At 47.7% G+C, this 26983-nt stretch overlaps 1 protein-coding gene across 6 annotated transcripts in view; it reads right to left on the minus strand.

Moving 5' to 3' along the window:
• Window positions 1-309: 309 nt before the first annotated feature.
• Window positions 310-26983, minus strand: part of FLVCR2 (FLVCR choline and putative heme transporter 2) — a 41258-nt gene continuing 14584 nt past the window's right edge. Inside the window, exons 2-13 of one of the 6 annotated variants that reach the window (XM_082058005.1) lie at window positions 26714-26855; window positions 25624-25779; window positions 25321-25461; window positions 20529-20596; window positions 19580-19683; window positions 12669-12779; window positions 11922-12027; window positions 11332-11443; window positions 10867-10922; window positions 8576-8673; window positions 3365-3464; window positions 310-1807 (exon numbers count right to left, since the gene is read on the minus strand). In XM_082058005.1, the coding sequence (XP_081914131.1) occupies window positions 3392-3464; window positions 8576-8673; window positions 10867-10922; window positions 11332-11443; window positions 11922-12027; window positions 12669-12779; window positions 19580-19683; window positions 20529-20596; window positions 25321-25461; window positions 25624-25779; window positions 26714-26855 (1167 nt within the window). In that variant the 3' untranslated portion in view covers window positions 310-1807; window positions 3365-3391. The remainder of the gene's footprint in view (window positions 1808-3364; window positions 3465-8575; window positions 8674-10866; window positions 10923-11331; window positions 11444-11921; window positions 12028-12668; window positions 12780-19579; window positions 19684-20528; window positions 20597-25320; window positions 25462-25623; window positions 25780-26713; window positions 26856-26983) is intronic. The other 5 variants (XM_082058008.1, XM_082058006.1, XM_082058007.1 and 2 more) reach the window with 5 other exon arrangements.

The following is a 26983-nucleotide window of genomic DNA, read 5'->3' on the forward strand; positions in this document are numbered from 1 at the left end:
GCGTACTGGTGACAGCAAGCTGCACGCATCTGTGAGCAAGGACTGAGCTACCTTTGCAGTGAGCTATAACTACAGAAGATGGAGAAAACAGGAACAGGTTGCTTAGACCTCGATGAAATAATGGCCGCAGCAGATGGGCAGTGCATGGAAGGTAGGAAGGAACCAGCAGGATCTCCTAGCTGGGAAGACAGTACATGTACGGAAAAAAGAGGAGAACAGGGGAGGAAGAGAGCACAAAGTAGCATTTGGCAGTAAGACGATTCTTCCATTCTGCAAAATGTTTCATGCTATTAAAAGAGACAGTTGTAGACTGTTTCAACCATTTAATACAAATGTGTCAGGTTTCATTGTACACTTCTAATGTTTTTATTTTATATAAAAACATCTGTTGAAAAGCCATTTTAGATGCCCATCCTCAATCCCAAGCTATCAAAGATAGGACTAGAATTTTTTAATGTGTCAAAAGACTGTACAATTTCACTTTTTTTTTTTTTTTTTTGGTCAAAAATGGTTTGTCAGAGAGGATTATTTTTATCCATTCCACCTGGGTGTGGTTTTTGTCCCCTCCTCCCCAAATGATCTAGACATAGCTGCATTAAGAAGTGTAAGGACACTTGTTGTCTCTGCCAGTGGAGGGATGCTGGAAAGGAAGACGGGCAATCAGGACCTACATTTGTGTTTAGAAAATGAGCAGCAGCATACAGAGGGCCAGTGCCTATGAGACACAGATGCTGGTAAGAGGGCTTCTTCTGTTCTCTGTTATGAAGTAGGAAGCTTCCACACAGGAGCAATTCTGGATTCCCATCATGCTCAAACCCCTCTCTGTGGCTATGAAGAGCATCACAGTCTTGGTTGGCTATATTGAGAATATAACACTTCACAAAAGCTTTTTATGTAGTGTTGAAACATGCAAAAGGCACTTTATCATTTAAGGAGGAAGACAGTCCTCAGCCCAGGGACATTGTGGTTTGTCTCACTCCGGCTGCTGATGTAGTGATGAACTGGGCTTAGGCTGTAGCTTCAACATAAGCTGCAGAACTGGTCCTTGCCTCCAGGCAGAGGAGGCATATTGGTATCTCTCAATTGTTCCTAATATATAGGAACATCAGAGCAACCTCAGTAAATTCTGAACAGAGGTTTATCCCCGGAGTGAGTGCTTCATCTGGGACAGCCACAATAAAATCAGAGCCAGCAGTGGCAGATGCACTGCTTTGCACTCACTGCTGGTGTGCTGAGGCCTCTACCATCACCTCTGCAACACAGAGCATCAGGGGCACCAAGGCAGAGCCATCCCTCTTTCTGAGAGCCAGCTGAAAGCTCTTCCAGGTCTGCTCACAAAATAAGTGTGGTCCAGCTTCTGCATTCCATGTCCAGCTTGCCTGTGAGAAGAGACATGGTGACATGCAGGGTGCCACCCTCATATGCTTAGGACTAGCCTGGAACTATGGCTTTTCTCAGTATGTGTGCTTTTCCTTTTTCAAGTATACATGGTGGGATAGGGCAGAAGCAGTGGGTTTTCCCAGCTTTTCCTCTCAAGCAGCAAAGTCTCCAAAACAGCAAGATACAGAGGTATAACTGAAGAGAGCAACTCCCTTCGTGTTTTGCTCTTTCATACTCTCTACAAGCAGGTCACCGGGCTCCTGTCCTGAGGCTGCCCTCCTCCACAATGTACATGTAACAGGAGGATGGTGGAGGTAGCAAAGATGGGAATGAGGGGGTCTGCATCTCCCAGCTCTGCCACCCCTCCATTTTAGAGCTTTGATTCCTCAAGGACTATGGGATCAGCGCAGGCTTCTGGCATCACTTTCTGCAAGTCAGACAGAGAAAAACAATATGGTTAGGATCCTGGGTGGCCAAACCAAGACTTCAGAGACCAGCTGGCTAATTCGCAGGTCCCTGCTAGTGTGCCAAAATCCCCAAAAAAAGAATCACCATCCTCAGACAGTGCACCTGATTCCCTCCTTCTTCTCCAGACTCTTCTGCTGCCCAGACAAGGGGCAGAGCAAGGGTCCCACTTCTCTTAAGCTACTTGCTGTAGTCCTCATATTACAGTTAATTCACAGAAGCTGTACAGGCTCAGGTATCAGCCCCATAGCCAGCTCACTGAAGACACTTCACCATGACACAAGATCAGCCTCAAAGCTGTGAAGCTGCAGGGGCAGTTCCCTGGACAAGGGAAGGAACCAGGAATGTCTCCTTCATGTCATGGGCAAGTGCAGTCTGTGCAAGGAACAGAGAGAACCTGCATCTTGTGCGCCCTCGGGAGGCTCAACACAACAATGCGCTCCTCTCTGTCCTTACTCTGGCACATCTAAGGGCCTCTTCAACTTCCAGAGAGCTTGCTGGTTCTGCTCACCTTCAAACCATTTCATCTCCACTGCCCCATTCAGGGCTGGCACCCCCTCTCCTGCTTCTTCCCTGTCCCCAGCTTGGGCTAATGGTTGGGATACTTCCACAGAGTGGTATAGATAAGGCCTTCTTCAAAGTTCATTATATCTTAAAGAGCCATAAGAAATAAGAGGCAAACATACACAAGGGTTTTTTTTGCTGCATAAAACCTATAGAAGAATTAGCCTGGTTACTTGAACCCTCCTGCATTTTTGTCTTTTAAGATGGAGGGAGCTGTAGAGTCATTTCCTAGAGGAAAAGCAAGTTCAACCAAGACCACTGCCCAATTAACAACCCTATCCTGGGCCACATGAAACAGCCAAACTTTTGCAATTCCAATTCAGTCTTCCTGGGGGGAGCTTGATGAGCACCTCTGCTGAGCCCTTCTGGGGCAAGTAAGGACCAGACCCAACACCTCCCCTTCCCCCAGGGGATTTCAGATACCTCTTATCAAGTTCTGACTCCGCTTACAAAGAGACAGCCCACTCGTCACTGATTCAGAAGGCAACACGCAGACTTGCAAGGGTAAATGTGGACTGTCCCACAGCCCGGGCTCTGAGTTAACTCACTGTGGGACAAGACTGACATCTGAGGCGGGAGCCTGAGGTGCACAGGAAAGAGGTTCACATCCCCAGTGCAGTTCAAGAGAAGTCCAGGCAGCATGGAAGCAAGATATACAAAACAGTTTCATTTTGAGTAGCCTCCTACACAAACTGCAGGTGAAAAGGTTTTATAGAGGTGAGCAGCAATATCCCAAAGCAGAGGAGTGAGATCAAGAAAGCTTCAAAGAGATGCCCACAAGCAAAAGCCAGGAAGTGCAAAGAGGGGTACGGAGGTGCATGAAGTAGTGCCAGAGGTAGAAGTAAGGGGAAATCTGCATTTAGGCTTGGGGTGCCACACCAGGACACATCATGGAAGCATGCTGGCAACTCTTAACAGGCTCCCCAAACGCCTCTGGGGTCTGAACACCACTCACCTGCTGTGGAGCTACAGGAACAGATGTTTAGGAGATCAGCCAGCCTGCAGGGCTCCAGCCTTGGGAAAGGAGGCTGCTCCCACAGCTGGGAGTCACAGCGCTGGAAAAAGGCATGGAGATGGCCTGCCCATGACTTTGGGACAGGAGGAGAAGGCTGCTTGCCACACAGTAAGCACAGAAAGAGAGCAGGGAAGTTTAGAAAGCAGGGAATGGGATACACACCATTTGTGTGCCCTAAGCCAGCCTCTAAATCACATTGTCCTTGGGAGGAAAAGATAATGTGCTTTTGGGTATTCCACTGAGATCCATCAGATGCATCTTTGTACCCAGGCAAACACACAACTAGCAAAAAATGGTACTTAGCTGCTTTCAAGTCCTGACTTATCCAGGACATGGTCTGAGGACACAGCAGAACTTCAGTCCTGTTTTAAACAAATCCCTTGCTGTGGTTGTACATTTAGAGCAGGTCATTCGTCATCCAAAATCATCCACTCATCAGTGCTCAGCCCTGCTGATAGCATAACACTCCAGACAAATGTTTTAAGTCTTATTACAAGTCAAAAACCAGGACAAAGTCTGAAACATTTTACTCCCTACTCTCTGCTGTCAAAAACAGGGCCCTGACACACACAACAACAACAACAACAACCAGTTTATCTCCCACTGTATAAGACCACTACAGAGTAGTCTGAAGTGCCCTGAACACATATTAATCAAATTCACAAGTTTTAAAAAGGTCTAGCAAAGCCCGCTTTGAACAAAAAGACAGCCCTGCAATCTGGAAATCCCGCACCCTGTAGATAGCTGGTTTCTTAAAAACCCTCACATGCTTAAAGATATTTCCAAAGAAATGTTGCCTAAGACCCTTCTTGAAAAACTCACTCCTGAGTCAAAACAAGCCACAGGAAGCCTACAAAGATGCTTATTTCATGATGCAAAGGAACAATAAATGAAGGTTTGCATGGATGCTGGAAACCAGGAGCAGATGAGCACAGACTGTGCACAGCAGACATATGAATATAATGTGTATCGAATCAACTGACACTACTATGAAACCCTAAGGCAGAATGTTGAAATGGCTTCAGATGCATTTACAACAAAAGCAGCCCACAAAGAGACACATTATCATCTAAAACTGGTGTTTGATCCAAGTGTCTTGAGAAAGCTAACCCTGCTGGCACTCCAGGAACTGAGGCAGATAGAAGTTGGAGGATTGCTGGAACCACAAAACAGCTTTATTAATTGAGGACAAGGTGTTCACAATGCCATTAGGCTAATTTAGTTCCCACTACTAATTCTGCTAATTGCAACATCTGTTTAATTATAACCAGATAGGACCTGAGGGAATGGCAAGAAGATGTGCCAGAGGAGGTTTAGGTTGGACATTAGGAAAAAGTTCTTCACCCAGAGGGTGGTGGAGCACTGGAACAGGCTCCCCAGGGAGGTGTCAGAGCCCCAAGCCTGACAGTGTTCAAGAAGAGACTGGACAACGCCCTCAGACACATGGTGTGAACTGTGGAGCTGTCATATACAGGGACAGAAGGTGGACTCGATGATCCTTGTGGGTCCCTTACAACTCAGGACATTCTATAATAAACAAAGGCACTGACAGAAGACAAACTGCTTGTGAACAAAAGGCAGATCCTGCAGGAAGAGGGGAAAACATCCTGCAGTGTGGGCACAGTGGCCAAAAGCTCTGACAGGTGGCTGCTGAGAGGCTGCAATTCATGGGCAGAGTCAAGGCTGATAAAGGCTGACTCTCATCACTGAAGCTATGGCTTCATAAGTTGCTCTTCTCCCTGTGTCCTGGTTTTGTTAAAAAACAAGTTTCTCTTTTAGTGAATTTGCCTGTCAGCTAAAGCCTTCATATTAGCTGCATTTTCCTGGAGAACCAGATACATGTTTTGGTAAACATAGCAATGGAATGCAAAGTTATTGGTAAGCATGGATGGACATCTCGCAAGAGGGGCAACAAGAAACAGGTGACCAAGAAACTGACCAACAGTGTATAACATCCCATTCACCTGAATACTTCATATAAAAGTGGGAGATCATGAGGATCTCATCCCTTTTCCTTATGGCCGACATTAGGAGAGGACCTTGCTAGTCGTCCCTGCGAACTGAGGCCTAGTGACAGACTGAATCCAGCTCCGGTTGGCTGCAGAGTCCAATCCAGGACTCTGGGTGCTGGCTCTGCAGTTGCTGAGACTTTCAAGATTGGTTTTGTATATTTTGTATTATTTTCTCTATTCTTACTAGTAGCATTAGTAAAACATTTTCAGTTTTTCCAACTCTTCTCTCTCTGTCCTCCTTTCCCTCCCGATCGCCTGTTCTTAGTGGTAAGGGGGCGAGAGGGAGGGGCAAAAAGGGGGAAGAGCGGGGAGAGGACGTTAACAATACATCTGCCAGGGTTTTATTGTCTTTATTGTCACCCTGCAATCTAAACCCTTGACACCCTGCAAGGTCAAAGCTCAGCCAGATTCTAGGCTTTCCATTTCATCACCAGAAGCCACCACTAACTGAAAATGGAAGATCACTCCCTGTGAGAACTAGCATATGTGGTTTTCCCTTGTGTGTTCCTTAATACATTGGTAAATCAGGATGTTCCACAGTTCTACTCTGCACCAAAGCCACTCAACAGCTGAACATCCAGCTAAAGGTTTTGACAGTCTTCCATCAGATCATTTCTATTTCTGTATCAGGAAGAATCACACCTTGTTAGGACAACACTATGGATGATGGGTCCCCAGAAAAAATAACAAGCCAGATGCCTACCTCCGCTGTGGGATTGCACCTCCATTGGGTAAAGACAGGGGAAAACCCACAGTCACACAGAAGGAATACACAGCCAATGGTACAGTGTTCCCGTGGGAAGCGTGAGGCCTGCACAATGACAGCTCCGCATCCTTTGGAAGTTCACATCCAAGTGTCAGTCTTCTCCTTGCGACAGCCACAGAATCATAGCATTGTTTAGATTGGAAAAGACCTTTAAGATCATCAAGTCCAATGACTAACCTAACACTGCCAAGTCCACCACTAAACCATGTCCCTAAGCACCCAATCTATATGTCCTTTAAACACCTCCAGGGGTGGTGACTCCACCACTTCCCTGAGCAGCCTCTTCCGATGCCTGACAACCCCTTCAGTGAAGAAGTTTTTCCTAATATCCAATCTGAACCTCCCCTGGAGCAACCTGAGGCCATTTCCTCTTGTCCTATCACTTGTTACTTGGTAGATGAGACCAACACCCTCCATGCTACAACCTCCTGTTAGGTAGTTGTAGACAGCAATAATGTCTCCCCTCAGCCTTCTTTTCTCCAGGCCAAACAGCCCCAGTTCCCTCAGCCGCTCCTCATCAGATTTGTGCTCCAGACCCCTCACCAGCTTTGTCACCCTTCTCTGAACACTCTCCAGCACCTCAATGTCTTTCTTGTAGTGAGGGACACAAAACTGAATACAGGATTCGAGGTCCAGCCTCACTGGCACCAAGTTCAGGGGGACTATCACTTCCCTAGTCCTGCTGGCCACACTATATCTGATACAAGCCAGGATGCTGTTGGCCTTTTTGGCCACCTGGGCATGCTGCTGGCTCATATTCAACCAGCTGTCAATCAACACCCCCAGGTCATTTTCTGCCAGGCAGCTTTCCAGACACTCTTCCGAGCCTGTAGTGCTGCCTGGGGTTGTTGTGACAAGTGCAGGACCCAGCACTTGGCCTTGTCAAACTTCATACAATTGGCCTCAGGCCAACAAGCCAGCTGGTCCAGATCCCTCTGTATGGCCTTCCTACCCTCCAGCAGATCAACACTCCCACCCAATTTGGTGTCGTCTGCAAACTTATTGAAGGTGCACTCAATCCCCTCATACAGATCATTGCTAAAGAGATTAAACAGAACTGGCCCCAATACTGAGCCTGGGGAACACCACTCGTGACCAGCCACCAACTGGATTTGACTCAATTCACCACAGCCCAGCCATCCAGCCAGTTCTTTACCCAGCCAAGAGTACACCCATCCAGGCCATGAGCTGCCAGCTCCTCCAGAAGAATGCTGTGGGAAACAGCAGGTCTTCTGTTCCCTCAGAAAGGAGTCTCCTACGACAATGACCAGTCTTTTTTCCTTTATGGATGCAGTTTTGACATGGGGTGCATGCAACAACAAGCCTGAGCCTCGCAGTGTCTATTTTGCAACTGTGATGTCAATCGTAACACTGGCAATTGTACCAAGCTAAGTCTGCTAACAAAAGATGATGACATAAACTTCAACCATCAAAAAAGTACCAGTATACTCCAAGCAGGCTTGCTCAGCTCGTGCAGCTACAGCTTCTGAACTACTTGATACCCAGCCAACGCCACATGTGTACCCTGCTAAAACTGCCATGATGACGGCTTTAGAAGCCTCAGCCTGGAGTCAAATCTTTCCCTGCTCTTGGGACTCTTCCTCATGCTTGCATCCAAGCATGGCAGCTGCCACGCTCACTGTACCACACACTCTAGCCTGGGCAAGATTAAGGCTGTTTTTCCCAATCAACTCACTTTGCTTTTGCCTGTTAGTCCTGTTGGCTGTGGCACCAAGTGATACACACACTCTTTGAACACCTTGTAAAGCAAAGGGTAGCGGGGTTAACTTGGCAGCTCAGCCAGTGTGAAGCAGAGGACAGTGAGTAACAAAGCATTACACCTTGAGCAACAGCTAAGAAAATGCCAAGTGCCATTGAGACTCACAGATCAGCAAGCACAGAGCTTTACAATTTTCAGGCATTCTTATACCAAAAGGCACCAACCCAATGACTCTGTTATTGCTATACGTTTTTAAACTTCCTTCTTGAAGCTGGTCATATGCCCTGGCTGTGATCAAAGCTAACTCTTCTACAGGGCTCCTGGTGTCACTTCCAGCCAAGAATCTGGACTGTAAAAGTCATGTCAGAGAAGAGTCCTCAAATGTCTGCACCTCCTCTCTGCAATAACTTCTTGACAATTCAGTTCTCCATCTGCTCCAGCACCAGGCTTTGCCTGCTGCACCTTGTTGAATCCCTATGCCCTGGTGGGATCTCTGCACCATTCTTGAAAACTGTCTTGTCTTTCCCCTCAGGTCAAGGCCAGAAAGATTCTCAGTACTTTATGGCCATTGCTGTCAGCCCAGAAGTGCCATTGGCTTGGTGCCTGTGCTACCCATGAGTGTTCAGAGAAGCAGATTAGTGCGATTCTCCTACCTTTGTGTATGAGCTAGTGAGCAGGAATGGGAATTGATGGGGTTAGGGTTACAAGCTACAGTCCCATAATCCATGATCTGAGCGCTGCCTTGGAGTCTCTGTAACAACAGCCACAAGTCACCATCCCAGAAAAGATGGAAGCAAGTAGGCAGGGAAATTAAAAAGACGAACAGGCAAAGGATGAAAACAGTAAAATAACTCTAACATGTCTAAGGCAGCTGTGCCATATAGAAAAGGTCCAGCTCCATCAGAGCTCTCCACAAAGGTGGCACCCAATGCCCAAGCCCAGCTGACTGCTCTCCTGACTGAGGCACCCATGCCAGTGCAGAACACCAGGTTCAGCCCACCATCAGCTGGCATTGTTTATTAAGCTTGAGAAGTACCCAAGTGAGCTCAGTCATGTGGAAGCCACATTTGGGGGTGTGGCAGGGTGTCCATCATGACTTCCTCAAGGGAAAGGAGCTGCTGGTGAAGTTTTTGCTTGATTGAGACCTATTACCTCACAAACACCCTTCTGGTTCTTCCTGCAGTCAGTTCTGGAGGCTTTCAGGGTTATAGAAATGACAGCTGTACCACCTTTGTTCTGGTCTCAATGCCCCCCTCCTCCCCCCGCCCCCAGAGGCAAGATCTTACAATTGTATTTATACTAAAAAGATCTATACTAAAAATGGTTTAAGCAGAAGTGTACAATTTGGTGAGAGATGTGTCTGACAAAAGGAAAGGATCTTACTACTACTAGGCATCGTGTTGATTGCCAAAGGACCTTGATATTTCCTGGGTCTTCCACATATATGTTATAAATTACATCACAGTGCCAGCAGCACCTCTCATTACAACCCTGCTGCCTCAGGGCTTGCAGGGCATGGTTTGGCCTTTCAATTCATTTTCTGCCTTTGACTTCAGCACTGTTAAGGGATATACGGAGTTCGGTGTATATCAAAACAGACTGGTCTTTAGCCCAGCTCAGCTTAGCTAAGTATGTTCCAGTTAGCCCCATTCATGCCAGGATTCTGGGAGAGCAGTTGTCTTCCAAGCTTTGTCCTGTAGACCATGATGCTCACCACTGCTAAAATCAGCCAAAGTTGTGAGTCTCAGAGCAGAAAAAGTAGGAATTCTTTTTAAATTATTACCCAAACTACATAAATTGTACAGCCCTTCCCCCCCTGCATCTAGTCTAGAATTATACGTGCAAGAACTACTTAAGGCAGCATCATTTCCCTTTACTTATACTACCCTCTGCCTTTGTGCTCCGATAGTTCAGTAAAAATAAGTAAAAAATGAAAAAGCATATATTTTGTAATTGAAAATCCATCTTCCTGAGCAGCCAGTCAGAGCAGAGCTGCTTCTTGGACCTTCTGGTCTCTCTCCAGATCAGACTGGTTAGATTATCTGGAGGAAGGCAGCACTGCCTTCTGAAAAGAGTCGAGTCAAGTCAGCAGAGAACTGAGCTCATGCACTTTGCTGTTCATGGTCACTGAGGGCTTCATGAATGTTGAGTGGACATCTCTGCTAATGTCCTAGAAAAGGAGCCCTGAGCAATAAGGAGAAGAGCCTCAAACAACCACCAGTCCCCTCCCTTTCCCTGCAGGGATTGCTTCTAAGAGTATCCACTGCAATGACTTCAGTGAAGGCCCTCTCCCACAGGCAAACAGCTGCATTTATTGCACAGCATGCCCCTGGGACGTCATATCCCAAGCTCTGGTGTGCACATATGAAGTAGCAGCCTTGTCTGTGGCACTGCTCAAAGTGTGGGCAGCCAGGCTGCTCAAGTCCTCATTTGGGCTTTGCCACATACCTTACTGCAGTCCCACACACTGAACCCCACTTGGCAGCTGAGGACAGGGAATATGATGAATAACCTGCCTCCCTAGGGGCCTGGAATAATAGTTACCCAGTTCTAAACAGGGGCAAAGCACTGGAGAGCTCAGTGCATTGTCGGGGGAGAGAAACAAGGGCAGTGCTGCCCCACATCTGTCCCTAGCCAATACAAAGATGTGTGAAGCCCTGCAGACTCCCAGAGAACCAGAGCCTACAGTTTGTGCGTGACATTAACAGTAAGCAAGCAGGGGGCCCAGTGCCTGGCAGAGCTGGAATTACAGATATCTGTCTGAAAATGCCAACAAGGAGCTTCACCACAGGCTGGGCAAGAAGTGGTGGGATAAGAGAAGAGAATCACAGCTGCAACTGTAGGTCAGAAAGGGCCAGCCCCACTCCTAGAAAGGAGAAAGGCTGGGTGTTGCCCTGAGCTAATAGCAGGGACACAGCAGAGACTGAAGCGTGGGTTTACTCACCATCTGTTCATTATCCAAATTGGCCTGCTGTCTTCGGAGATCGGCCTTAATGAATGCTGGGACAGAGGGAGGAAGAGAGATGTGAAGACAGTTAAGTCATGAGGCAGCACCCACATCCATTTCCTCAGAACTCAAAAGGAGCAGCAGAGGCCCCAGAAAGGACAGGAACACATTGCAGTGAGCAAGAGAAACCACTCTCCTGGATGAGGCAGAGAGCACTTCTGAACCAGGCAGGATGCAGGATGTGCATTTTTGAGACCCCAGCCAGCAGCCAGGGCAAGAAGCCCTGGATCTTCTTTGTAATACAGACCAGATGCTTAAAGCAGCACAGCAGCATTGCTATGGTACTGCTGCACAGGTCCTGCACTTTCCTGCAGGCACTGCTACACACAGAAGTTCTTCAAGTCATTTGTCAAGCCCAAAGGGAAGGGTCATGGCAGAGGAACACTAAAAAAATGTAATTACCTGTCATGATGGTCCCCAGGAACAGAAAAGAACAAAGAAAGAGATTTCCTGCCTTTGTCCCAAAGTGATACATGATTTGCCCTTGGCTGATGGTGAAGGCAATACCAAAAATCTACAAACAAACAAAGGCAGTGTCAAGCTGTATTGTTATTGTAAAGCAACCCAAAGAATTTCTCAGCTTTACCAAAGTATCAGAGCACACGGGCCAACCAAGCTGTTGGCCTAGCGAGGCTGAAGTTTGGTTATAAACACACCCAGTGGCACCTCCCTGTAGCTGATGGGAAGACAGGTGACCTTTAAGGCTGGAATCCCATCTCTCACTGAAGTAGAGGCAGGTCCTAGGCTGTTAGGGACAATGTTGGAAGAGACAAGGATGACTGGCATCCTGATGCATTTTCCTAAGCAGAAACAAAATGGGTGCCACTAGAGAAATGCCATGAGGAACATCATTCAAAAAGCCAGGTCCCAGGGTGCTTACATCTGCAGTACATTACAATAATCATGGACAAGAATAAGGAGTCAAGGCTGGGAACTACAATTTAATCTCTCTGCCTATAAAGAGGCAAGCAAAGGGAAAACAGCACACCTACCTGTGCTGAGACATTAAGGAGTCCTGATGATGTTCCTTCTGATTCTGGGTATGTCAACTCTGCAGCAAACTCAAAGCCCAGGGGAAGGTATCCTGTCATAAAAAACCTGTAAAGAAGCACACAGAAAGGAAGACTCAAAAATTGCCAGAAATAAGACTGAAGAGGCATGGTGTAGCCCATATCCCCTTTGGGACGCTACAGTGACTGCACAGGCTGTTTCCCCTGGCATTGCCACAGCCCAAGCAGCTGTCCGATTCCCTCACCATGGCACAAGTCTTCCTCCTACTCAGAAATATCTTTGCCCACAGCCTCAAGGCACAAAGCCAGGCCAGAATGGAGCTGCCAGTTGCTACAAGGATGAAGCATTAAAAGCAGCATCTCCCACAAGCAACTCTAAGGGGCACCATCTCCAGCAAAGTCAAACGGCCACCCAGGCCCACATGCTTTTCATTCTTGTCCGCTGCTCATCTATGGGGCTGTAGTACCACTCACTTTTCAAATGCTTTCACTTGATTACCTGGAACATTTAATGCAGCAGCAGCTGAGCAGGGCCACACTAATGTCTCTGACTCTAGTGAAACACATACAAGGCAGAGATGGGAAGAACAGATCATTTTGTCCTTAAATCATGCAGAAGTCACGCATAGGCTACGGCTCTCCCCAATTCCCCCTGCACCATGAGCTCTGCTCCCTGCTCATCTCCTACCAGCTCACGTGTAGAGAAAAGCAGCCTGCACATGAACTTACCCCAGCGCGCCTGCAGTCACAAAGACCACCCAGAGGTGGCCCAGGCTCAGAGTGAAGGTGTAGGCTATCATTCCCACCAGAGACATGATATAGACGACTAGTGTTGTCTGCCTGCAAGGAAAAGCAGAGTCAGCGTTTTATTTAATCCAGTCCTCCTGTTCTTTTTGCCCACAGATCTTGGTATAGTTTGCAGCACAGACTTAAAAAACAAAAAAAAGTTGCACAGCTCTCTGACACCCTTACCCCAGGGCAGGGGAACTGGACTGACAGCACAGAAGGGCCTGCACACAGGGCAGGGCTGCGGGAGAAACAAGAACAGGAGCCTAGGAGTTGTCACATCCCCACTTCATGACCAGGGGCTTTGCTCCCTGTGGGGTGTCAGGGCATCACATCTACAAGGAGGCACCTATGAGGCAGCCAAGAAGCTCAGATCCTACCGTGGGCTGACAGGTCCCTGGTGATGTACTCTACATGCCTCTCCAGTGGAAGAACAAGAGTAAAATAAAGAAATTATTAATCTTCTTAGGCACCCTCTTTACTGTTAATATAACCAGTTGGACATGCTTACTTATAAGCAGGACCCGAGTGGACTGATCATTCCCAAGCAGGAAAGCAAAGGGAAGAGGTGACAGCACTGCTACAGTGTTATGGGCCTGTATTTTTCAGTGCTATCCAAACCACTTTTCATTGCTGCTCCTTTCTGTGTTTAAACTGCCTACTGTACCTGAAGAGGTGACATGCAAGCCACGTTGCCCTTACAGCCTCACCCTCAAGCCATGGGAACTTTTAGCAGGGCCAGTGCCAGTTCCATGGCCAGCAGCGACTGAGCCACAAGTGCTCATCTCTGGGCAGAGCGGCAAAAGAGAGCCTGTGCCCAGGGAGCGCACCAGGAGCTGGGAACAGCCAGACCTGCAGCCTGGCCACGCTGAGGAGCATCGGTGGGCTTGGTACTGCGAGATACGCAGCAGCCAGGGCAGCTTTAGGGCAACTGAGATGTTAGCAACTGTCATCCCTGAGCAGACAACAAGGAAACCCTTCCCACATCCAAAAAAAACAAGGCTCTCTCTAGTACAGAAGGTAGCAAGTAGCTCTTCACAGTACATACTTTTGGGAAGAAAAGGGGGGCAAGGAGGGGAAAGGGTAAATCCTTTAGCTAACTGAAATTTCACCAGGATCTTGAAAGCAGAAACAGTCACCAGAGTTGACAAAACTTTTTTGAGAATTGTCTTTGGGGAAGAAGTTAAATATATAAGCATGAGCTACTTGGGTGCTTTCTACCAAATTTTAGTCTTAATCCATTAAAGAATGTGTTTGATATCAGTTCCTAGAATTCTACTAAAGAAACTAAATCTTAAACTATTTTCACTATTTTTTTCCTTTTTAATACAAATGACCACTGTCAAAAATGCAATCCAAATAGGCAGCCAGCATTACATTGTGTACTAAAATGTTTCCAGTGCACTGAATTACTACAGATAAAACCAGAATGTTCCAGCTAAGGTCCTGTCCTCCCTCAGTGCTGCAATGACTGAAGTCAGTGTGTCTCATGCTCCAAATACATGCTCATTATCCAAATACAAACTTGAGAAGCTAATATCAGACTTCGACTATCGATCCATGCTTGCATAGACTCCGACACATTTAATGTATTTAAAGGCTAAAGAACATTTTGCTGTGACAAGTGATTTGTTTTGTGACAAGTGATTTGTTTTGTACCAAAGGAGAAGGTAATCCCTTAACCCCTCCAATGCTGTGTCATTTCTAGAATATGTTCTTTCCAGTGCTTTCATGGAGGTAAAATTCATCTGTGAAAGTAGCAGAAAGGGGCTGCTTACTTCTGCTGTAAGCCATTAATTACAGAGAGCTGCTATGTGGCCAGTACATAGCCTGGAGGCTGCAGAAGAAGAGCTGAAAGACTGACAAAGGACTTAGCTGCCCCAAAAAGAGCAAGAGAAGCAGGTAAAAGCCTTTTTCTGCTCCATACGGGTTCCTCAGGTATCTCCCATGAGTTCTTACACATCCCATCCCTTGACATGCAGTCACAGAGGAAAAGTGCTGACTAGGAAGGGGGCTCAAGGCTGGAATTACAGCTCCCTAGGCTACACAGACCAAGTTTGAACTGAGTGCTGCTTCTATAAATACGAGTCTCCAAATTACACAGCATTCAGTGGTAAAATACAGTGCAGGCTCCAAGAGGTGGCTGTGTCCCCTAGAAGCTTAGCCTCTGCCAGTAGGGATGCCTGGCACATCATAGTTGAATTTTTTCTCCCCACAGCCAGTTTTGGTCTCAGTGCAGAGCTCTAGTCCCACAAAATCTCACTTAGTTTCCTAGGCTTATGGTTCACATATTTCAAGTAGTTTGTATCAGATTAACGCTGTCGTGACAGCTGCCAACAGCTGCACTTTTGCCCCTCATCTTCAGGCAAAGGTGATGAATGAGTTAGTGACCAGATGTGGTCAGGACTTTGTTGCTATGTCACTAGTCAAGCTGCAAGCAAGACGTTCCCCGAACATGCAGCCCCTCACTGAGAACTACAGCAGGCAGGCTCATAGAAGCAGACAGCTCTTGAAGGTGTTCTCCTTTGGAACTGCAGATCATTGCAGGACAAAATGGAGAGAACTGTTTCATCTTGCCATAGGAACCTCATCCACTGCACATTAGCTGGCTGGCTGTAGGGGACTACAAGCTTTCCTTGCTGACCTCCCTGAATCATTAGGCTCCAGAAGGCCCTTGTGAAAGAACAAGACTGCAGGCTTGAGTGCTGTGGAAATCACACATCAGGAAATGCCCCCAAGCCATGCACTGAGCAGCTGCCTGATGGCCACAGTCCCTAACCGGGACCTAGACAGCCCTGGATGCATCTCCTGCTGCAGGGAACAGCCTCAAGCACACAGTCAGACTAAATCAGACTTTAGCAAGACCCTGCTCCCCTGAGCATACCACTGATGTACAAAAAAGATGTAGTGCCCAGCAGTCCAAGCAAGACCCAAAATTTCGAAAAGGATTTTACTGGGACACAGGGAGATACTGGTTAACAGGGAAAAAAGAAACCCCTGGGGAAAGACAACAAGGCAGGGCTGTTTCTCAGGAAGTGGCCTTTTGTCACCATGTTCTCCAGAGGACAAGAACGCTCTGCGGTCCTAGGGGCACTGGGCATGGAAGAATGCACAGTTTTGCTTGATAAATAGCCATAAATATATTATGGGGGGGAGATAAAAAGACAAAGGAGGAGAAGCAGATTCACAGAAGACATTTGCACAGCATCCTGGTGTTTTTAACAACCTGTTCCCATAATGGCCCTACAGGGACTGAAAACTATAACTGTGGAACAGGTATTGCCCATCTCCTTAACGGGCTGACTAGTGCAGTGCGTGTAGGCTGGAAGTTACACATCCTGCTACATCACCTTAGGACAGCTGGGGTTCACCTGCCTCCATGCTGTGGGGTGTGGGAAGGAGGCCCAGCGCACCACTGTGGACACAGCGCTACAAGGGCACCAGCTGCCAAGTCTCTGCAGCAGGGCCAGAGGGAGATCTGTGAAGGAGTTGACAGGCTTGTCACTTAAGTGAACCTAAGCTGCCCTGACATTCATCTGCCCGCCCAGCCACATTCCCCATACCCTTCTGAAGAGGCAGATTAAAGAGGTCACACCAGGGACTGTGAGAAAAGAGACCTTAGGGGTAAAAGCCAGCCAGGGCCAGCACCAGCAGGGAACAGGACTGAAATGGAGAGCACAACTCCTGCTGTTCAGCCAATTCCAAAGGAAGACCTAGAGTAAGGAATGGGCATGGCACAGCCCAGCCAAGCCATGTCTCACAAGGTCAGTTGGATGTAGAAAGGGACAGTACCAGGCTCACGGGGGGCTGGAGCTGCAAAAACTTTAGAGTCAAGCAACATCTGAACCAACAAATGAACAAGGGGCAGGCAGGGAGGCCACAGCCACATGGTACAGCTTTAGCTGCTTAGTAGGATGTTGTGTGCAGCTCCAGAGCACTGTTCTGTATGGACGGGGGTGACAGATGGCCTCCATGGGCTCTGCCAAGAGAACGGCACCTTCCAGGCTGTGCAAGATTCTGAGCAAAGGTCTTGTCCTTATACTCCCAGAGGGATCTCACTGCTGAAGACACTGAGGTGTCAGATACTGCAAAAGGGAAGAATTGGAGAGCGTTGGTTTGGTTTTCACCTCTCCCTCACCCTTCGGCACTCTGTTTTATGCAACTTTCTTCCTGTATGAAGGTCACAAAAAAGGACAGCCTTGGTAAATTATTTATATAAGACATATGGCAGGAGAGGGTGAAGGCATATCCAGTACACAAGAGCTAACCTGGAAAAGGGCTACAACAAGAAGACTCAAACAGCAGGCTGGGCTAGGTTGAGAGCACATTCACCTTTCAGTGGAAGAGCCCCAAGCAGCCCATTCTCCAATATCCTCCCTCCCCAAATTTTAATGCACTTTGGGCCTATACAGGCCTAAATTTACAACACCATTTGTGGTTCTCTGCCTAGTCAATGGAGAGCGATGGATATTTCTGACATCTTGCCTTAAAGAGATGCAGAGATGACAGCAGATAGTGCTGCCTGCAACCAGCTGGACCTGAGGCCATGTGAACACTGCCCTTAAAAGCAAAGTGTGGCCAAAGAGACATGCTGATTAATCCAGTCCCCAAATCCCTGATTCTGAGCCAGACTCCCTGACAAACACTCATATACCCAGCAGTCTCCAGGTGTCACAACCCCATCTCTCCTCTGAGACAGGAGCCTGAAGGATGTACATGGATCACCATCTAACGTAATGTCAAAGCGTGTTCTTGTGAAGAGAGGTAGGCTGTTCTCAACAAGCCAACCCACCAGAGGCCGCCCCACGCGCTCGTCGCAACATAATTCACGTATTTGTATGGGCCAAATCTGCGTCTGCTGATTCCAAAAATAAGAACAGTACAGGGGCTGCTGCAGGGACTTGCCTGCTAAATAAAAGCAAGAATTCAAGGCCATTCGGTGCCTGAGCATGACAGATGCGGAAAGCTTGACTTAGCACAGCTTCACCCTTTCAATGAACTGCTGATGGGACAGTAAAGACCAAACATGCATGTAGAGCTCTGCAATTCCTTCTGTTATTAACCTCCCCCTGCTACCCTCAATCACAGCTGGATCCCATTCATTTGCTTCCCTCTCTATCCAAGCTGACTAAAAAAAAGGACTTGACATCTCTCCTTCCTGATTTTCCTGTGCTTACCATTTAGATCCTGACAGTAACTGAGGAGTGAAGGGAAGGGGGAGGGTACCTACCTAGAACATCTGGCATCTTGTAAGTTTTTTTTAAACAGACTTTTAAATGCAGCTATATAAAGAGACTGTAGCACTCAAAATTTTGCTAGTTACACAGAAATCCACTTTGTGGGCTGCAACGCAGAACGAATTCTTAGCAGCATTTTTCCTCACCTAAGGCTAAATCTATCCCCAGATAGTTCCTGGGGTCTGTAGGATAAATTCCATGAATGACACAGCCCTATTTTTCTGCACTCTTGGCCAGCTCTGCGCATCTATGTGGTCCCTTCAAGCAAGCAGGGGCCATGGAACAAATCCAGGATTTCTGCCCCCCCCGCTCCCATTCCACCAAGTCCCAGCTCTGCCTTGTGAGCCATGAAGCTCTTCAGCCTACCTGCTGCAACCCAGATCTGCTCAGGGAGAGTGAGGAAGACCATTCACCCTAGCAGTGCCAGCTGAGGCTGCCTTACCATCAGTCCTGGGCTGGAAAGAGACAAGTTACATTGCACAATAAGCTGGAGCCATTCATACCAGCTGTGTTTCTGTTGCCCAGGACTGACAAATGAGAACTACTCAGTGGCACACAATGACCTAGAAACAGCAACAAGCAACCTGCCAGTTTCTGTATTAGTCATCTGCTCCTCTTTGCCAGCATGCCCAGGAATCCTCAGCTACCATTCTTTCTTGTTAGAGAAGACCATTTCTTCTCCATTTTTGATCCCTGTACTTGACAGTTAGGGCCAGAGGCCACTTGAGAAGCTGCAAGTCCACAGCTAGCCAGATTCATCTAAGGTGCCCACAAGAAGAATGTGCTTTTCTGGACCGAGATACAGGTAGGATAATGGCAGTGGGACTCCCGCAGGTGAAAAGCTGCTGCAAGAAAAAGAACTCTGAAATTGACTTCAGCTCATCAGCCATTAAGCCTCCTCTCACCCAGCCCACTCAGACAACAGGTTATAGCACACTTCTCAAAGCCAAAAAGAAACTGAAAAGCTGATTACACAGACCCAAACATATGACAGGAGAGGCATCCCATCCCCTGGGACACCCTACAGAGGTCTATCAGCAATATCTGAGTTCCTGAGGACTGGGAACTGGAGGACACCCAGAGACTCTTAGCTGTCACTTTGCTGATGGCAGGGTACACGGGCCAGATCTGCCTTCCTAACCCACCAGTCAGCAAACCCAGAATCATCCACCTGCAACTCCAGTGCCTGCCCTAAATACAGCAACACACCCTCACACAATGCCTCTGGGCACTGGACTGAACATGCCTTTCATTAACTCAGACAAAGATTCACAGAAGCTGGTTTGTAAAGGCTGAGAAATGGTCTGGTACAGTCTTGATTCTGCTTGTGCCAAGAACTTGCTCATCTCTAATAAAGCAGCCACTGAGCCGTCTCATCCTCTCCCTCTGCCTCCCTAGAGACCACTAGAACCAGGCCTTGTATGGGCCCAGTGCTCACACATCTCCAAACTTCACTTTAGACTAACTGGATTTTGAAGAACCATCTTTTTTTTCCTACAAACCCCCCCAATGATTCAGTCCCTGGACTGCCAAGTTGCAGCTGCACAGGGTTGCTGCTTGCACAGGATGGGGGAAGAGCACAGTCACTAGCCACACAGAAGCAAACAAGGGACTTACTTGTACGTTTTCGTTCTGTCCAACCAGATTCCAGAGATCAGAGCTCCAACCATCCCTGACAGTATAATGGTGAGTCCAATCCTGCCAGCATTCACCTCCTCCCCCTGTGGTGAGACATACACGCACTCACACAAATGTAGGAACCAAGTCATAGCCAATAAGAAGCAAAAAGTACAGAGAACCCAGAGATGAAGAGACATCAAAGTTAATGTCCATAACACATCTTCTGCTGGTAACACATCAACCAGAACTAACCTTTGCAAGAACACTTCTGGGCCCACTATGAGCTAATGCAGTGTCCTATTCTGGACCATGAAGTGGTTTGGCACTTTTCTCTGAGTCAGCCCGGAGAAAAAGGTGAGCACTGGCCAGCATGAACAGACATTCTCATAGGAGTCAGCCTAAACCCCGTGCAACTTGCTGCCTGGTGTTAGGATCTGGGCCAGACCAACCAGGAAATATTGGGACGCACTCTAAGGCAGCATGGAAAGGAGCTCTCTGGCATGCAGCCCCAGCAGCAAGCTCCACAGTAGCTCAGCTATGGAGACACCCCACCCGTCTGCCACCAGAGTACGAGTGTGGGCAGCCTCCTCGTACAGATGTCCCAGTAGAAATCATAGAATCACAGAATGTTGTGAGCTGGAAGGGACCCACAAGGATCATCAACTCCAACTCCTGTCAGTAACAGGGTGGAGGCAATTGCTGGAAGAGCTTCTCAGAAGGAAATGCTGTCATTCAGGGTGTAAAGGAGCCAACTTTGCTAGCGCTCACCAGCTTTTGCATGGGGTGGTGTAAAGAACTGAAGGAACCAATGGTCTTCTGTCAGCCAGTCAGCTTGTGCCAGAGTCAGCCACAAGTGCTGTGGCATTGTATTTCTCACACTCTCCTTTGGCAGCCAGCGCTGGACAACAGCAAGCATGAGAGGGCCATGAGGGTTGGATACACTTACTGGGTAGTGATCGATCACCATGCGGTTCAGCAGAGTGGACAGGGCATAGAAGCAACCCACATTCAGACCTGAGAGGGGGATAAAAATGCAGCACATTCAGAGCCTGCTGGGTAGTGAAAGGGCAGAAATGCAGAGAGAGAGATCTTTGGGAGCAGAGGTCCACTACAAGGTTATTGAGTTTCAGGAGAGCCAGCCAAACTGGCTTCACATAGATTACTGAAAGAAATGCAGACCAAGGACAGCCAGATCTCAGTATGCAGGAGGAAGCACTCTGCAGTTTCAGGATGGTTCTTACCTTTACAACTAGAGGAAGGGCCGTGCACATTTCTGGTACTGAAAGTTCTTGCAAGTCCTTCATAGGGTCTCAACCCTCTCTCACAGCCAGATTTATATATAGCATTGGAGTTTTTTCATCCCCCCAGTCAAGGTAAAATACCAGAAAAGCACCTGCATCACACCTTTAACAAGGACCTGAGATTTATTAACACTAGTGCCACTGACCTATGTGGTTTTCTCACAGAGGAGAGCCTGATAGCAGTCTCCCTGCCTAGAGACAGTAAAAAACATCCTCTCCAAGCTAAGAAACACCAGAAGGTAAGTAGGAGCAGAGCTAATGGTGAAGCAGACAGCACTTCCCCCAGGCACCTGGTGTGTGTGTGTCTGCATGGGAAAAGTCTTGCATTTTAAAAGGCGTCACTGAAGCCTGAAAAAAAAACAACTGTGAAAGTAATTGTCTTTCTGAAAGGGAAGTTCGATTAACTGTTACAGACATTAGCCACCTGGTGAAGGTTTCTCAGTATCACCCAAGGTGAGAATAGAAACCGTTGAGGGTGATATTGGTCAAGCCCTCTTCAGACACTCCGCTCCGGTTTACATGCAACTCAAGCTAAACGCCTTGCCAAAAGGTACAAAAAACAAGAACATCCACATGGGTGCTGGACTAGCAGTACCGCAACGGCTACACTCTCACCTTGGGCGATACTGAGAAACCTCCCCCAGGTGGATGAGGTCTGTAACAGCCAGCACAACTTTCTTCTCAGAAAGTCATTTACATTTGCAGTTAGCTTCTCTTCAAGGCTTCAGTGATCCTGATGGGGGGAGGGATGGGGACACAGATTTCACCACTACAGCTCACACATCTCTGGGTTCCATAAGGAGGCACAAGTTTTAAAACAGATGCCTGAAATCCTGACAGAACAGATACACGTCAAGTTCCCACTTCCTGCTTTTCCTCTTTCAGCCTCAGCTAAAAGCAGAAACATCGCACTACATGATACAGAAGTGCAGTCTAGCAGGTAGAGCTTTGACAAAGGGAACAAAACCCTGAGCTCCCCTAACCCTGAAGCTCTCAGCGATCCTGCACCTGGCCCACTCCTCCACTGGGACACTGGACACCTGTTGCTGTACACAGATCATAAGCACTTTGAGGAGCCACAAGATAGGGAACTGGAGGGGACATCGCACTTCCCTCACACACCATCACTGATAACATTAAGCAGAGCTCACTCCACAGCTTCATGGCACAGAGAACAGATGAATAATCTTAGGCAAGTGATCCCAAATATGAAAATTACCTGTGACAACACTCCCTGCTCCAAAAGCCTGTGTCAGGAGGCTACAGGAGAGGCTAGTAAGCTGTGTGACATGCTCTTTAGTCAGGAAGAATCCATTCCATCCTTTTCAAAAGTTACTCAGAAATGCTGGAAACTCCAGCAGGGCCAGCAGCCAGAGAGGGGAGAGAACAGTTGGAGATCCCGCAGCAAGGAGGCGCCTTCCAGCCTTGAAAACTGGCTCTTTGAAACACTTGTCTATGACAGAACAGCCCACAAGAGCCTAATTCAGCTTCATCCTATCTTTACCTCTGGAGTACCCTACTCAATAGGAGACACCACAAACTGCAGTGCCAGGCCATGGGAGTACCGCAGATCAGCACTGTCCTTTTCTCATCACTGCTTCATTTCAAAGCTGGGTGCAAACATGGACCAGTCATTTGTGTACCTCCACTTCTTGTCCAGCCAAGAGGACAGCAGCGCTGTGGGGACAGCCAGACACTGCTCTGGGAGCTGATGCTGTCAGCATGCCAGCTTCACAGCAGCTCTGTGATGCATGCGATTTCCAAGAGAGAGAAGGGCCCTTGCTCCCAAGCTGGGCAGAAAGCAATGCAGAGCTGGCAGCAACACTTGGCACCAGAGTCAGGCAAAATATTCTAAGAATCAAGACAATGTGCCAAATTTGCATCTGTGAAGGCTGGCAAAAGTTGTAGGCATTTCACATGTCACAGTTGCTCAGTGAAGTTTCTTCATGAATTACAGCTGTTTGAATACCCCTAAAACAGACAAGGGTTGTTTCCAGTGGGGCAGTGTCCACTTGGCCATGCAGATGAGGAAAAACAGAATTAGTAACCGGGAGCAGGACATCTAAAGGTCCAGCCCCACCTGATTCATTAACTAGTTACCATGGTTTGCTTGTAATGTGCTGTAGAAAAACATTTTTGAGGCCTCACAGTGTCTCCTCTATTTTACAGAGGCCAGAAACAGCAAGTTTATTGCCTACAGCTCCAAAAGGAGCCCTTATTAAGCCTCAGAACCCAAGTCTTCTATAGTTAAGCAGCCTATTGCCTACATGTCAGACTATTGGTCTCCCTCTTCTTCACCCTTGTCATCTTCCAGGACAACAGTTCCTTATGCAGGTCTAACTGCCCTGCCTCCTCCTCACTGACACATCACCTTTCCAAAAGCTGTCTCATGACTCCCACTCTACCAGCCTTTCCCAGGCTTTCCCACCCTTTTCCTGCCTACTGGCTCTCAGTGGCAACATGCTCTTCAGTGCAAAGCACAACCCAATAAGCTCAAGAGTTTCTCAATGCCCACCCCATGTTATGCCTCACCTTTACAGAAGCAATGTCAGCAGGCTTTGGAAAAAGCCTGTCAGAGGGTTTTCCTGAATAGCAGTTAACTAGCACTAACATAGCCACAGTGCCACCATTGTTTCCAGCACTGCAAGTCTTATTGCAGGAAAGGAGTTGGCAGCTGCTGGTAATACCAAGACCTCAGAGGTCTGCAGACCTGTTCTGACCTGGCATCATGTAAGGGCCTCCATTCTTTCTATAGCCAGAGGAGATGAACAAGCAGTAGGTTTCCCCCTCTCTTCCCTGACACACACTACCTTAATACAAAAGCAGAGATGCAGATATCTTTGTGTTAGCTAGTGATGATGACTCACTTGCACTCATGTGGCTGCAGATGTCTTAAATCTTGGCCAACAAAACTTTTGACTTGAGTAGGAAAATCTGTCACCATTTTAAAACAAGACTAGTTTTAAAAAATAGTTTCACTGCATAGTTCCCTCTCTGAGTAACCGTCACAATCTCAAGTCAAGCTGGTGACTGACATGAGGCTGACAGAGAGGAACAGAATAAATGCACAGACCAGCAGGAAGAGAGACTGAATTATGAGCCACTGCACAGCCTTTCCATGTTGTTTGTGACTGGCAGAGGCAAATTGCCCCAAAGAGGTCAGATTCTAAACATGCTCTTTGGACTGGGAGCCCTCCTCTTTCCTCTAGGACTTGTTTACACCTATGAGAAATGCTTTCCCTTTTCTTTTCCCTGAACGGTAAGTGCAAACTGAGTAGATGACACAATCCAACTTTTACACACAGTCTGCCTGACAGGTTTTTTTTCTATCTCCACTTTCTGAAAGGATATCATGTACTACTACTACCAAAAAAAAACCCACAAACCAAAAAAACAAACCAGCAGCTGCAATGCAAACCAGCAGAGATTAAGGGCAATTTGAGAGGAGCACTTCTAGAAGGCTACTGCACTGAGAAAGAAGAGATTTCAGCAGCTCCAAAGACCATTAGCACCCTCAGCAGGTATGAAGCCACCATCTCACTTTCTCCAACCTGGCTGCTCATCCACCAGGTCGTTTAGGCACAACTTCTGGCAGAACAGCAGAACTTCCAGCATTATTTAACTTTCCCCCTGAGAAGCTTCCAGAGCAAGCTGGTAGGAAGCAAGGGCAGAACTCCCAGCAGACTAGCTGGCTACAATCTATCCTATCGTGCAGCCAAGCATCGACTGCAGCGGCCTTTCTGCTAAAGAGAAAAGTACTTTCCATATGACAATTCCACATCAGGAGCAGATTCAACACACCACACTGCCCTCAGAGAAGCAGACCAAGGCTGCTGAAGAGGAGCAAGCCGCAAACCCAGTGTGCAAGGACAGCTGGCAAAGGAAGATGTCCTCCAGTGCTTCCTTCCCTTTGCTACCTAGGAGCTGCCAAGGACACTGATGCAGTCTGCACATCTGCATGCTCCACATGACCTCCGCTGGGATGCCTGGCAGCCATACCCTTGCCTTGGGAAAGGACTTTCACTCAGTGCTGTGACACACACTCAGACACAGCTCCATTTATCTCTTAGGTAAGCATATGGATTAGTTCATTGCAAATAACTACCTGACTAGAAAAAAAACAAACAAACAAACAAAACAAAACCACACCACACACACACACACAAAACAACAACAAGGAAATCCCCTGAACAGAAAACAGTCAAAGCCTGGGAGAACTGCAGTGGGGCATATTGCCCTCTGTGTGGTTGCGTTGCTTGGGTCCTTCCCTAGGCATTTGGTTGTAACCACTGCTGGAGATTTCTGGGCTTGAAGGACCCCTGGTCTGTGCCCTAAAACAAATCAGGCCATTTACTGCCCCAGCAGAGCATGGAGAGGGAGGGAGAAGCTAAGCACGTCTAGCAGTGACAACTGCACAGAAGAAAGGCCAAACCTTACCATAAGTGACCATAAGCAGCAAAAAGTTGGCATTGTGGAGCAGACGGCGGATTGATTGCACGTAGGAATACTCCTCTGTTGTTCTTGACTGGACCAAGGCCTGAGCTCGGCTCGGAGGGTGCAGGGGCTTCTCCTTGAAGACTGAAACCAGACACAAAATGCACCTGTTTGTAACAGTGCAATCAGGGAACCTGAGCACACACTATGGGTAGAGCCATTCGAGGAACAGCTGAGGGACTAGTAAAACCAAGTGTACAAAACACACCATTGTCCCTAAGCTTTGATCTCCATGCATGAACTTACCCAGGAACAGGAAAGAACAGAGCCTTTCCAACAATAATTCCTGCCACTGCGTAAACATCTTGCCTTCAATTAGCTTTTTGCATAGCCAGTGTCTGGCAGCAACAAAAGAGTTCTCAGGACTGACAATGTCTGTGTCTCCAGACGGTGGCCAGCCAGCTGCAAAAGTGTTGTGTGGCATTACAAATGGAAAAATGGAATGGGAAAAGACAGTTGGCAAAGGTGGCCTGATGCCCTGCAGTGCCCAGTGCCTAGGGAGCAATGACCTATGCCAAGTTTCAGGCTGGGCACTTCTTAGGCTGGGCAAGCCATCTGCTGTTCCTAACTAGCATTAAAGTAGCAACCAGAAATCCAGGTCACAGGTGATACTGCTGTACTAGGTGCTAGACAGCCATTTCTGTACCTTGCCCATTCCCTGCCCCAGATTCTTTAAAGTCTACATCTGATTCAGCCAGCAGGCAACATGAACAAGCCAGCAAGAAGAGCCTATTAAAAAAAAAGTCATGGAGTTCAGCAAACAAGCTCTGCTCTCCACTGAGAATATCAGTCTTTCATGCTAAAGATCTGGCTTCCACTTCACATGTTAAACAGGGCAATTGCACCTCTGGTGTCCTGCTACTGCCCTTAATGCTTCCTTCTCTCCACTCTTAATTGGTTACCTTTTTTCCCCCTGGCAAGAGCTTGTTCCTGTGATGCTATATAACCTGCCTCTTTCTCCCTACCCTTAAGAGATAGTCAGGTCCATCACATAACCCAAGGTCCAGCACCCTGTTTGCGGCAAGATAACTGTGAACCTTAGAAGATTTCTGTTGGCTTTTAAAAGACTTACTCATGGCAGGGTTTTACTACACAGGCAAAGGAGGAAATTAACAATTAATCAAGCTTACTCACCACCTCTTGTACTCCCTTCTACATCTGTTCATCAAGGGCTTCAAGCAGCAAGGTAGGGTATTGCATGGCCCTGCCAGCTGCATGCTAGGACACATCCCCAGATGACCTCCCCAGCCCATTTCCAAGCACACAGGCCCCTCATGATCACAGGCTGATCTTCTCAGTCCCACCTGGTTTCATGTGCACACTCCCACCTCCTTACCTATGACAACCAGGATGAACAGGGCTGTTGCCACGCCTGCAGTCATGAAGAACATGATGCTGATGTGGTAGGCCAGCTTCTCCACATCTTCCAAATTGGGAACCAGAACTGGAGGGACCAGAAAGCCCAGAGCGATGCCGAGCTGAGCAGAAGAGAGAGGAGACACAAAGGTGTGACATGGAACCACAACACTGACACCACCTCACAGATCAGTCCCCTGATGCCCAGTAAGAGCTCAACTGAACCTAATCCAATTTCACAACCAAGGTG

The sequence above is a fragment of the Streptopelia decaocto genome, assembly GCF_964273445.1.
Source record: "Streptopelia decaocto genome assembly, chromosome: 7".
Classification (NCBI taxonomy): domain Eukaryota; kingdom Metazoa; phylum Chordata; class Aves; order Columbiformes; family Columbidae; genus Streptopelia; species Streptopelia decaocto.